Below are 13,055 nucleotides of genomic sequence, written 5' to 3' on the forward strand. Positions count from 1 at the left end.
TATTAGCGACACGTTCCGTCTCTACCGGATATAAAACGTTCGAAATAATTTTTTGGTACTTAGGTCGACTAATAGTCATGCTTTTCAACACATTAGGATCTTCTCCAATGTGTTGAAATAAACAGCATCTCTTTTACAGTTTGATGAGGTATATCTTTTACTGTAATAAATGCAGCAAATCGTATCTCTGCAGCCTTTTTACGCTCATCAAACGATAAAAGAGATGCATCAGTTGGTGTATTTAAGTTTTTGTCCGATCTGTTCGTTTCTAAATTTTTTCCCGATCGATCTCTATGTATTTTGGATTCTGCGTGTCGGTGTATTTTTGTTAAATTAGCAGACATGGTTATTTTGTAGGAAATGCAAGAAACTGCATGCATCATTTGGTACTTCGCGTAACCACGAATGAAATTTATCTTTGTCGAGCCATTATGGCCTAAATTTTCCCAAACGATGGACTACATCATTCTTATTCACCTCTGTATTCACTGAAACATTTTCCGCAATCTTTTTTATGACATGCAGAATCCGTGTGTTTAGAACATGCGTTGAGCTGCATGAAAAATTTTTATCATATACAGCGCAATAGTACAGGGTATTATCCGAGGACACTTGACGTATCCAAGATTTATAACGTTCATCGTTAAGCCACACTTGTACAAATTTGCGCTTTAATGTTTGCGACTCATCGCATGTTTCCATAATAAGATAGAAGAAAGATACGAAAGAAAAGAAAATAGAGAAGAGAATGGAATTGAGGAGAAGAATAAGAAGAGAATAGAACAGAGAAGAAGATGGAGAAGAGAATAGATAGAGATAGAGGAGAAGATAGAAAAGAAGATAGAGAAAAGAAACGAGCAAAAAACGAAACGAGAAGAAAACAAAAATAGTAGAAAAGAAGATAAGAAAGAAGAGGAAGAATATATGAATAGAAAAAGATGAAAAATACCGGTGAAAATGTGGATAAATAGCGATAGAAAAGCGAAGGAAAGGCGACGTGACTACTGCTGCGATTGCTCGAGGAATATTAAGCCGCGGCGCATCGAAAACTGCGTAGGTGACCGTGACACGCTGCGCGAAAAACAAAATAGTATGCGAGATGTTTATCTCTTGATGTGTAAAACACGCAGTAGCTCGTCGCCACGTCTCCCTTGTCATCGCCGTTGCCAGCTTTATTTTTCTCGACTTCTCGATATTTTCTATCTTATATCTTGTATATTATTCCTTCTCTTATTTCTTACCGCTTTTTTTGCTTATCCTGTTTTCTTCTCGTTTAATTTACTTTATAACATGTATTGAAAAAAGTTTGTATTTATTTTTTGACAGACCACCACCTTCTCGCGGTTTCCGTTGAACAACAATATGTACATTATCTACTCGTAAAACTAAATAATAAACGTAATAGAAATATTATAATAAAACTAATTTTTTTATTTGTCTATATTTATTTTTGCTATGAAAATAAAAATGTAGTAGTGGAATATTTTTTTCGAAACAAATGACATTTAATTTAATTTTTAATTTCAATCTATTAGCATAAATAAGTTATTCTGTCACACATTAATAACAAATCATTTGTAAGAAGACATATATTGGCCAAGAGAGGATTTCTATTAACCCTTCATATCTCATTATAATTCTTTCTCTTCGTTATTTGTGCAATAATGCACAATATATAATACAAAATATTCTTTATATACATATACACTATGTGTGTGTCGATCATTTTTATATATATTTCATATATATGTAATATTTCATCATCATAGACGTAGGTCCGGCGAGATAAAACAACGAATAGCAGCGCATTGTCTTTCTCCTCGCCGCACACCGGCAACAGTTACTAGGTCAATTGGGCCGCGCTGTGGCCTAAATAGCTGCAACGCTTCTCCAATCATCTATGCCAGCGCCCTCCCACTCCTCAGATTTCTGTCATTAATAACTCGATAATTATTGCGAATCTCGCAAAACCGTATGGGACTTTCATGTTTGTCTTAACCTAATCTACCTTCACACTTCGGGTTGTAAACTTATAACCCCCCACCCTCTATATCACTATATATATACAGGGTATCTTATAACTAATCTGGCAGAGCTCGTGGAGACATAGAGCGGGTTAAGACAAATATAGAAGTCCCATACCGTTTTGTGAGATTCGCAATAATTATCGAGTTATTAATGACAGAAATCTGAGGAATGAATGCACGTCGAGACGTTATGGGAGGAGCATCTAGCCGCTCAGGCTAAAGAGCACTGCCCAATCGACAAAGGAACTGTTGCCGGCGCGCGGCGAGAGGAAGGACGACGCGCCAATGTTTATGTCCTTACCTCGCCGCTCCTACATCCCGCCGCACCGTGTCTAAGCTCACGCCGATATGGCTGAATATTCGCGATTACAATTATGAGATTATTTTATGAGGTACCACAGATAGCTCATATTGAATTGTAAAGTTCAAGATTCAAAAGTTCTTTGATCAAGGAAAACATCGAAAAGGAGAAAGCGATAGAGAGCGATAGAGAGCTACATAAATTTTCATCGTTTTCTATCGCAATCTATCGTTTTTCTGCATCGGATCCGAAAGAAATGATATCGCGTAAAGATAGAGTACGATGAACACTTTTCATCGTACTCTATTGTACTCTATCGTTAGGAGAATATTTAATTGTTAGAGTATGATAGAATTCGCGCAGAGACTCATCGTGTGCTATCATTTTATTCAAGTCTACATGGAAAATATGTTTGGTTGAATGAACCCATTTTCTGACGAAATGAAAGAGAGAAAGAGAGAGAGAGAGAGAACGATTAAGAAATTTTGATTGAAAAAAGCACAATTTTGTTTAAGTTAACCATAAACCTTGATGAATTAGATTGTGTTAATATTTTCAGTTAATATTTCTCTGTATCGTTCATATTTCATTTGCAAGCTGTATCATGGACCAAACATTTTTACCGTATATCATGCATAAATTGTTGTTTTATATCGTAATTCTTGGTCTTCAGTGGTATATATTAACGACAGAAGGAACTGAAAGTTCTGTATCATACAATTGCGAAAAGAGGACCATCGTTGTCAATGGTGCACCAACGATACTCAGCATAAAATTGATTCCTAGATATAATCGCGATACAACGCAAATCCGAGTGTGTTATTTTGACACGTTATTTTTATGTGTGTGTGTTTCATGTGTGTGTGTGTGTGTTTTATGTGTGTGAATCTCACAAAACGGTATGGGACTTTTATATTTGTCTTAACCCGCTCTATGTCTCCACGAGCTCTGCTAGATTAATTATAAGACACCCTGTATAGTCTGTAAAGAGCGTGTACGGTTTAATGTGCAGAAAATTTAATTTTAATGATTTTTATACATGGATTTGTTGTATTCCATGAGAAGAAAAATGCTATACCATTAATAATGAGTCCAGTCACCACCGGCATTGATAATTGCCTGGCATCTCCGAGGCATACTTTCCACTAAGTTGACTGTGTATTCGTTCGGTGAAAACCTCCGAATGAGACGAATTTGTCGTGTCAGCTACTTCAAAGTGCACACTCTTTTTCCTCTAAGCTTGTGCTTGAGATATGCCTACACATTTTCAATGGGATTTGCATCTGGCGAATGCGATGGCCAATCAAGTGTGACGATGCCATACTGCTCTTTCCATTCGGTGCAAAGCTTGCTCCGATGTTTTTGGTCGTTATCTTCCTGTAAGATCCAGTCCTCGCTTTTTTTATGAAGCATCGTTCAGCAGTCGGCAACAAACACTTCTCATAAATTTTAAGCATTTTCGGAGCATTTAAATTGTATGTAAACAGATGTAATGCTCCAAAACCCTGTTTCGAAAAGCAGCCCCAAAAATGAACTTTTACAGGGTGTTCGCGCGTTAACTGAAGCGAACGCGTGCCGGGACTGCTTCGCAAGAAGCGCGGGAGAGTGTGGATCGGATCGCAGAGGACGGGTTACACCAACAAAAGAATCGAGATAAATCTCGGTAGATGCGGCGAAATGTTCTTAAATAACTGTATTTAACCGGGTTACAAGGAATCGAAGCGCCGGTAGGAATTCCTCGGAGCTTTGAGCAGTTGATCGCGCGACGGTAGCGATTCTCGTAAGCAGCTGATAATCGGCGTGCCCGGTTATCAGAAACGATAATCGACGTAGGACGTTACAGTTTTAAATTTAGACAAATTCGCGAAACAAAAGAAACAATAAAAAAAAGAATGATTGAGAGTCCGTTCAGGACAGCGAACAAAACTGAGAGTCCGTCCGGGACAACGAGAAAATTCGGAGTGTCCGTCCGGGACAACGAGAAAAATCGGAGTGTCCGTCCGGGACCACGAGAAAAATCGGAGTGAGAGTTCCAACGGTGGAAAAATCTCGAAATACAAACTTGATGCTTCCAACGGACTCTCGATTAGAACAAAAAATATCTTATTGGATTAGTTGGCGCTCAATGATTGGTTCAGCCTCGCGACACATCCCAAGTTTTGTTTGGAAGTATGTTTTCACGTGTCGGGAGGCCGAACAATCACGCCGAGCGCCGTGAGTATCGCACGAGACATTAGAATGTCGGAGAGTCGCCTCGCACGTGTACGCTGACGTCAGCGGCAACACAGCGATCGTGATCGTGTAAATATCACGCGCAGCGTTGCTGATGCTCGGCGAATCCGCAACACAGGGTGTTTAACAGTCCGTTGTATTAATCTATTGATCAAGGTTGACCAGGAACGTCGGATGACAGTATATCCCGAAACAGAAACTTCGGCCGTAAAAATCACGTTGCTCCAATCTCGGTCCAAATTCTCCTTTGCTCAAGCGAGTCTTTCGTCACATGTTTTTCGCCTAACAGTGGTTTCTTCATTGTGCTTCGATATTTGAGGTTATGCGCAAGGAGATGGGTTCGAATAGTTGTATGTGATACTTCTGTACCCTTCTGTTTTAATTTTGCTGCTCCTTGTTGCAATGTTAAGGTCGGGTTCCACTTAAACAAATTCACAATTTTTTTTCCATATTCGGCGTCACTTTGCTTATCGAGCCACGTTCTGGCAAGTCATCGACATTTTTGATCTCCTTATTTTGTTGAACCCACTTAGCGACGAACGATTTTGACTTTTCGATGTATTTAGCAGCCACTGCATATGACATTTTTGGTCCTTTGGGGTGGGAACAAAGGAACACAGCCTCGTAGCGCGATGCGTATGCGGCACTCATGGCGGTTAACGTGTTTCTCAGGTTAGAGTTCGACGCCAACTGAATCTTTTGTGACAAATCATTCACGACAAAGATTTCATCTATCGGCTCACAAAAAACTAGCATGATATTTGAAGCCAACTGCCATTTATGCCGTACACGCTCTCGTACTTTACAGACTGTATATGTCATATAATTAATATATCAAGCCATAAGAAAGCGAGAAGAGAGGAAGAGCGAGCGAGTGAGCGAGAGAGAGAAAGAGTGAGGCATAGGCATAATGAGAAAAATCGCGCGGCTTACATAGCAAGCTACACGAGCGAGAAAGAGACAGTAGATAATACGTCGCCGTTCGTCTAGTCCCCCATACGTTACTTCGCGCCATCGCGGGCCGCCGCTCGCCGCCGCGCGCCGTCGCCTACGTCATGCTGCTCGGGGACCAAAGTTTGCATCGCTGGACCTGTGTCGTCGAATTTACGTTTTAGTAGCACCGGCACGCATGACTTGTTCTCGTCTCTCGTTACAATGTCGTAAAACGCTGTATGTTGAATCACTCTGAAACGTAGATTTATCGAAGTTTTCCTCGCATCCTTCTTATCCTCCTCGTTCTCATCAATAAGTATTTTATTGGTGATTAATACATTTTTTATACTACTAAAATTAATATATTTCGAAGTCTTCAAGTTCAAGGTTATCCTCTTTACTTTGTAAATTTCATAGATTTTACCTTGTGGAATACGAACGACATAGGCATAAAGTTTTGGGCCTCCAGATACAAAGGACTCTATGTAGCTACCTTGACCATAACTTTCGAGTTCATCCGTCATATCGCCCAAAAAGTTATCCGTACCTATTAGGGTCACCGGTGCTCAAGTATATACATGAATTAATATCATAATATAACATTCTACGATCTAATTTTTCTAAATAAACGTACAATTTCAAGCGTGCCTGTGCCGTCATGTAGGCCGCTATTACGACGTTTGTAATTGCAAAAGGAACAAACGCCTCTTGTCGTAATCACCATGAAACGTAGAGAACCTCATCATTCACGGGCAATATATTTATGATTTCATACTCGGGACTCGTGAGCAGCGACATGAAATGTTCGCGTGTCTTAACGATCTCGGTATTCGGCAGATTAGATCACTGACCGAATTTACTCCAGAACGAATTTAGATAAAGCTTTGCAACCGAACGCAACCCCGAATTTATCGCGATGTTGTTTCTATCGAAAACAATATCCTCTGTTTTTTCGTATTCCTGCAGGTATCGCTCTTTGGCCTTTTCATCGCCGGTGCATTCAGTAGGCCATCCGCTCCTGCTTAAGTTGCAGAAAGCAGTTGATATATCCTGCGAACATACCTCCAGCCGAGTACTTGGGCCGTATTGTGAAATCTTGTATTTCCATATCTCGCTCACGGACCTGACGATATAGCCCTTCTCTATAGCCTTCCGTAATTCACAGGATACCCAGGTACCCTCGAATTCTCGATTGGCCGGTGTGTCGTGTGTGCACGGAAATTGAGAAAATGTCTCGTTGCAACTACGGCATAGGGCGAACAATAATTTTCTGCGAACGCGAAATGGAAATATAGGGTAAAAGAAATCACGCGGAGCGAGCACCTTGCACCGCACGACCTCCTCCACTCTGCTAAAGTCAAAACCGGGGGCTATACCAATCAAAGCGGAACATTCTTCGCCCACGTACATGTCCGGGTGACCGAGCGGAAAAGAGCCCGTCTTTAGCACAAACGGGTATAAGGACCATACATCTACGTAACGTATCTTTTCCGTACCCGTAACATCGTACCGGGTGACGATGTTCCCTGTACAATCACCAAAGAATGCTTCGCGAGGATCGAGAAGCTCAGTTTCTAACATCGAGTTATTCGCAAGGAAATCGCGCATTGGTTGATTGTCCTGCAACTCCCGATCGAAGACGCACTCCCACTTCTCCATTATGATGTGACCTAGCTTCTGTAGACGAGATGTTGTTACGCGTGTACACTCGTATTGCAAGTCAATCATATTCCTCTTTACGGTAGTCGAGAGTAGGCTATCACGATTCACCCTGAAACATACGGGACATTCATGCCAAAAACACCCGTGAAATTGCAACAAGTGTTTTTGCGCAGGGTTTGTTGTCTCGCAATATCCATCGACCAGCAGCCCTTCCAGTATGCGGTGTTCGCGAAATCTACCTGCATGTGTTATATTATGACCGAGCTTGCGCTCTATTCACAACCATTTCAACGCTTTGCAGGATTGATTGTTAACATACCGATACTCACCCAAAGGAATAATACCTATCTCCTTTTCACGCAGAAAGTTTTTACGAAAAACTTTCATGCACGTAGAGGCGATGGTTGTGCATTCTTCAAACGGACATACTTTTCCACGATCCAGGAAAATCTTACGGAACGCAAGACAAGCCCGTCGAAGAATGTCGACATCGTTCCGGCAATAGCTCACAATTTCCCGTTGGAAATCAAATTCTATGTTTTTGCGCACCATATCCTCGTACCATTCTAAAAACTGTTCACACTCATGCGGTCTCATCGTTTCGGGAGAATAGTATCTTGCATATGGTATCAGTCCGATATAATATTGATTTTCGACGGTGTTAAATAATTGCGGAAACAGTCCTTTGCCAGCAGTATCTTTTAACCCGAAGGTTTTTAATGCTGACAAGCGCATAGGCATATAATTCACATTGTCGATAAATTTTGTTTGCCCGACGGTTAACAATATAATCTTCGTACTGTTTAAAATAAGTTTAGGTTCTACCCGAATACCGCTCTCGACCAAGTACCGTAGGATAAATTGCGCATTAAATGCGCTCGCGTTGTGTGCGATGCAGATAATATGTTTGAAACTCTTCCTCGATCTCGTGACTAAATCGACGAATTGTTTCACCGGATTATCTCGAAATATAAATTCGCGTATCCCGCACCAACGACATCGCAATGCCATATCGTCTACATTCATACAGCTTTCACATATCTGCTGCGCAAGAGCGTCACAACGTGAGTTTTAACGTTTTCTATGCCTTCGATCGTATCGTCTTGACGCGTCTCAAAATCATAGAACACAAACGAGATGCGACCTTTTACGCGCCTCCTTGTTTCTGTCGCTTCGTCAATGTCATCAACTACGTTTTCGTTTCCTACTCGCTGCTGATTCATCGTGTCGGATGAACCAGTGTCGCATCGCAGTGATTTCATATAGCATAGATGATTCACTGGTTGCAACGAGTTGCAAACACGACAAAAGATCTCATTGCAATTGTGATTGTTCCTCAAGTTTCGCAAACGGCCACAGTCGCTGCAAACTCTCAGGATATTACAGATGCTCAAAAATGAAGCACCTTGGAGCGATTTTTGCACACGATGACGCTCGAAACATACCGATACATAAAATTCACATTGACACGCGGCATATCGTATTAATTCTACGCCTGATTTCTCGCACGCTGGAGCGCCGTGACATCGTGGACATGCGTTTGAGCACCGAATCCCTCTTTCCGGCTTATATCTGCTATTATAACGTATACAATAACCTTGGCTGCCCGATGCAGCTCTTAAATTTAATACTGGATTGTAATGCTGGGATTTTTCGTAGTACATAATATGCAGTCATTTTAGCTTCGCGTCCGAGGGAGATGAGTACGCTACTATTAGGTAAATCGGAAAGTTCCGTCCGTTTAGTGACAAGTAGCTATAGCTAGAACTGTCATTAACCTCTAATGTCTAAACGAAGCTTAATAACTTGTTTTGATACCTGTCAATAACATTCAGTACATAAAAATATACGTTTGCATCAAGAACATTGTTTTTCACTGCATCGAAAATATCGAAATTTCAGCCAAATAAGTGTCATTTGCGCGAAGTGTTAATCTTTTGCTTTAATTGGAAGAAAACTGCAGCTAAAGCTCATCGAATGCTTGTAGAAGTTTATGGTGATGATGTTCCTTCCAATAAAACATGCAGAGAATGGTTTCGACGCTTTAAAATTGGTGATTTTGATGTAGAAGACAAAGAGCGTTCTGGACGGCCAAGAGTATTCGAAGACGAAGAATTGCAAGCATTAGTGGACGAAGACTCATGTTAAACGCAAAAGCAACTTATAGAAGCATTAAATTGTGCTTAATCTGTCATTTCCGATCGGTTGAAAGCCTTAGGAAAAGTTTATAAGAAAGATAAATGGGTCCCTTGAACTGAAGCCAAGAGACATTGAAAGGCAAAAAACCACCTGCGAAATTCTGCTTGCTAGGCAACAAAGAAAGGGATTTTTACATCGTATCATCACTGGGGATGAAAAATGGGTTTATTTTGACAAGCCCAAACGTCGAAAAACTATTTGCGACCCTGGCCAACTCTCAATATCAACGCCAAAACGGAATATCCATGGAAAGAAGGCAATGCTCTGTATTTGGTGAGATCAGAAGGGTGTGCTGTACCATGAGCTATTGAAAAGTGATTAAACAGTCACAGGGGATCTCTACAGAGAATAAATGATCCATTTGAACCGAGCATTACACGAAAAACGACGAGAGTATGAAACGGGACAGCATAAAATGATTTTGCTTCATGACAACGCTCGGCCTCACGTCACAAAATCTGTCAAGGAAACGTTAAAAGCACTTCGCTGAGAAGTGTTATTCCACGCGGCTTATTCACCAGACTGTAAGGGAAGATGGGGCAAATAGTGACAAATTTTCTTTCTCCTCCGTACATACTAGTTTCAAGTTATCAAGATCAGCTGTTTTACTAAGAAGATACTTATCTTCAATTATACGAAAAACTGAAGTAAAAGTTCCATAAGTCAGATATAAGGGCGAAATTTTCATAAAAACCGCAACCTGCATTTTGTCACTATTTTCCCCATCCTGGGGCAAATACTACATGGGCTTTGGCTTAACAATGAAAAAATAATTTTTTTAATAAAAAAAAGTGTTTTATTCCTCGACATAATCTCCATTTAGAGTAATGCACTTAGTGTAACGGTCCGCTAACATTTCGATGCCGGTCTTATAGTGCTCGGTGTCAAGTCCCTCAAAATAGGCATTTGTTTCCAACTTGACCTCCTCATTCGAGTAAAATCTTTTACCAGCGAGCCACTGCTTCAGTCGGGGAAAAAGGAAAGAGTCGCTGGAGCCAGGTCTGGAGAATACGGGGAATGCAGGACCAATTCATAGCGCAATTTCTTTAATTTATCGGTCGTTCCGAGCTGGAGCATTGTCTTGGTGAAACAAAATTTTTTTCTTTGCCAAATGTGGCCGTTTGACCTTGACCTCGTCGTCCAATCGATCCAGTAATGTACAGTAATATTCTTTATTGATAGTTTTACCATGTTCAAGATAATCAATGAATATTATGTTATGCGCATCCCAAAAAATACTGGCCAAAACCTTGCCGGCTGATTGTTGTGTCTTTGGGCGTTTCGGACGGCTTTCACCAGGCTCCGCTGACTGCCGATTGGACTACGGTGTGTAGTAATGGATCCATGTTTCATCCATTGTGACCAATCGACACAAAAACTCCTTCTTATTGCGGTTAAACAGGGCCAGATTTTGCTTTGAAAGTCGAACACGTTCCGCTTTTTGCTCAATTGTCAAAAAACACGGCACCCAACGCGCGCAAAGCTCTTTCATGTGTAAATATTCATGAATGATATGACCAACGCGTTCCTTTGAGATGCCTATGATGTTAGCTAGCTCACTCAATTTCATTTTGCGGTCATTCAACACGATTTCACTGATTTTCTGGATGTTTTCTGGAGTAACTGCCTCATTTGGCCTTCCTGAACGTGGTGCATCATTTGTGCTCGTACGGTTACGACGAAACTCAGCAAACCAATATTTGATGGTTGAATTCGGTGGGGCAGATGTGCCATAACATTTATCAAGCCATGCCTTTGCTTCAATAGTGTTTTTTTCCCATCAGGAAGCAATGTTTAATCAAAACACGAAATTCATTTTTTTCCATAGTAAAGATAAATTCAGAGGTAACGTCACTTCGAAAGCTATGACTTGTACACGAGTCAACGAAATATCATGAAATTTTTACAGCATCTAAGTTAAGGTTGGTACTCTATAGGAAATATAAGGATTTTTAGTTTGTGGCGCCATCTATATGTCAGGCCAAAGACTTTTTAGCCCATGTAGTAGTGACATCCTAAGAGGCAAATAGTGACAATCATGAAAAAATAGTTTTTAACTCCTCAAGTATTATTACATATACATGTAAAGAATAAATGCTTCAAGTGTCAGGCAAAGAGTATTTAAATAAAATGATTACATATGTAAAATAAAATTTATTCTAGAAAGTATAAAACATAAATAAAATATAAACAATATTAAATCTGTTTGGCTGCTCTTTGCATAGACTTTGCATAGACTTTGCATAAACTTACTAATACAGACATGACGAAAGAACGAACATAAAGTTGAATATTATAATTATAACAAAAAGGGCATGAACATAAAATTATTTATTATACTTATACAGAGATAACGAAAAGAACAGACATAAAATTATTACGAAACAGAATACTGCCTTTCAAGAATAAATTTCTAATTTCAGTCAAGAGGACATAGCACACATTAACAGCCATAGACTAGTATTTGTTGCTAAAAATCACAATTATTCTTTAACTGTAACTACTTCCACACTTCTAAAAAAATAAAAACCATAAATAAAATAAAAACATTAAATCTTTGGCTGTTTGTTTGCACAATTAAATTTACTACTACAAACATGACATAAGAAACGAACATAAAATTGCTTATTATAACGAAAGGAATGAACATAAAATTACTTACTATACTTATGTAGAGATACCGAAGAGAACAAATATAGAATTATCGTAATATCATCCTCCTCCCATGTCGCGTTAACCTCCTCAAATTTAATTCTTCTTCTCTCACGACGAATCGATATCAAAGTTTAGATCATTTGACGTCTTATCAAAATCTTAAACTCTCTGTACTCTCTTCTTTTTTTATTTTCTTTTTTTTGTTTAAACTGTTTCTGAATTATTCTTATTACTTTTTCGCTGTCTTTTCCTTTTTTCAGATTTCTGTTTTTTCTCTATCTGTTGTGTTTCACGTTCCTGTATTTCATTCTTCTCTGGACTATCTGTGACAATCATACATTTACCCTTCCTTCTGGGTTTTCTCGTATTCTGTTTAGGCTGTACTTTAGGATAACTTTTGAAATCTGATGGACTTATGAATGAGTCATTAGTATTGGTTATGGCCGTAGCTATTACTGTCAATGAAGTTTTTGATGCTGAGGTGGTTACTGTCTCTCTCAGGTTTTCGGATCCATTTGGATTGTTAGCTCTCTCATTTGGATCCAGCTGTTCCGTTACTGTAGACATGATGTAATCTGCATCTTGAAATACAGATCGGCTGAAAAGATATATGCCTGGCTTCTCAAAACTGGCAATAATGTTTACTGGAATAGCTGCCTTAATTAGAGCTTCTCGCACAAATCCTGCTACATGATAAATAGTTACAGGGACACCAGGGTTGTTCATCATCAAATTATTTATAGCATTATCATAATATGACTTAAAAGGACCAAAAATTCCGACGTCTAACGGTTGGAGTTTGTGTGTAATGGGGAGGAAAAGTAAAAAGCGTTACTCCATTTTCCCGGGTAAAATTTATAGCGTTAACTGATAAATGAGTTTCAACATTGTCAATTAAAAGAAGCGTAGAATTTTCTTTAGAAGAATTTGAACACTTTACAAAATGTTTCATAACATCAACGAAGGTCTCTTTTGTCATATAGCCTTTGCTATTGGCTAGTCCAAGTGTTCCAGGGAAAACATTCAGTGCCATATTACTCTTATAA

General features: G+C 39.5%; 1 protein-coding gene across 1 annotated transcript; it reads right to left on the reverse strand.

Moving 5' to 3' along the window:
- Positions 1–6,336: 6,336 nt before the first annotated feature.
- On the reverse strand, positions 6,337–12,735 carry LOC112589827 (uncharacterized). Its single transcript, XM_025304538.1, has 3 exons — positions 12,243–12,735; positions 7,475–7,877; positions 6,337–7,264 (listed from the first exon to the last, which is right to left on the reverse strand). The coding sequence occupies exons 1-3, from the start codon at positions 12,733–12,735 to the stop codon at positions 6,337–6,339; spliced, it is 1,824 nt and encodes a 607-aa protein (XP_025160323.1).
- Between the last annotated feature and the right edge of the window lie 320 nt (positions 12,736–13,055).

Source organism: Harpegnathos saltator, unplaced genomic scaffold, assembly GCF_003227715.2.
Source record: "Harpegnathos saltator strain DR-91 unplaced genomic scaffold, Hsal_v8.6 scaffold621, whole genome shotgun sequence".
Taxonomy (NCBI): Eukaryota; Metazoa; Arthropoda; class Insecta; order Hymenoptera; family Formicidae; genus Harpegnathos; species Harpegnathos saltator.

Bases quoted from the DNA above. Each gene is read 5' to 3' on its own strand.
- LOC112589827 (XM_025304538.1), bottom strand. From the start codon at position 12,735: ATGAACAACCCTGGTGTCCCTGTAACTATTTATCATGTAGCAGGATTT. The intron at 7,878-12,242 runs GTAATAAGAATA...TGCGCTTGTCAG, and splicing joins AAGGAAAAGACAGCGAAAAA to CATTAAAAACCTTCGGGTTA. The intron at 7,265-7,474 runs GTATGTTAACAA...CGTATGTTTCAG, and splicing joins ATTCCTTTGGGTGAGTATCG to GGTGAATCGTGATAGCCTAC.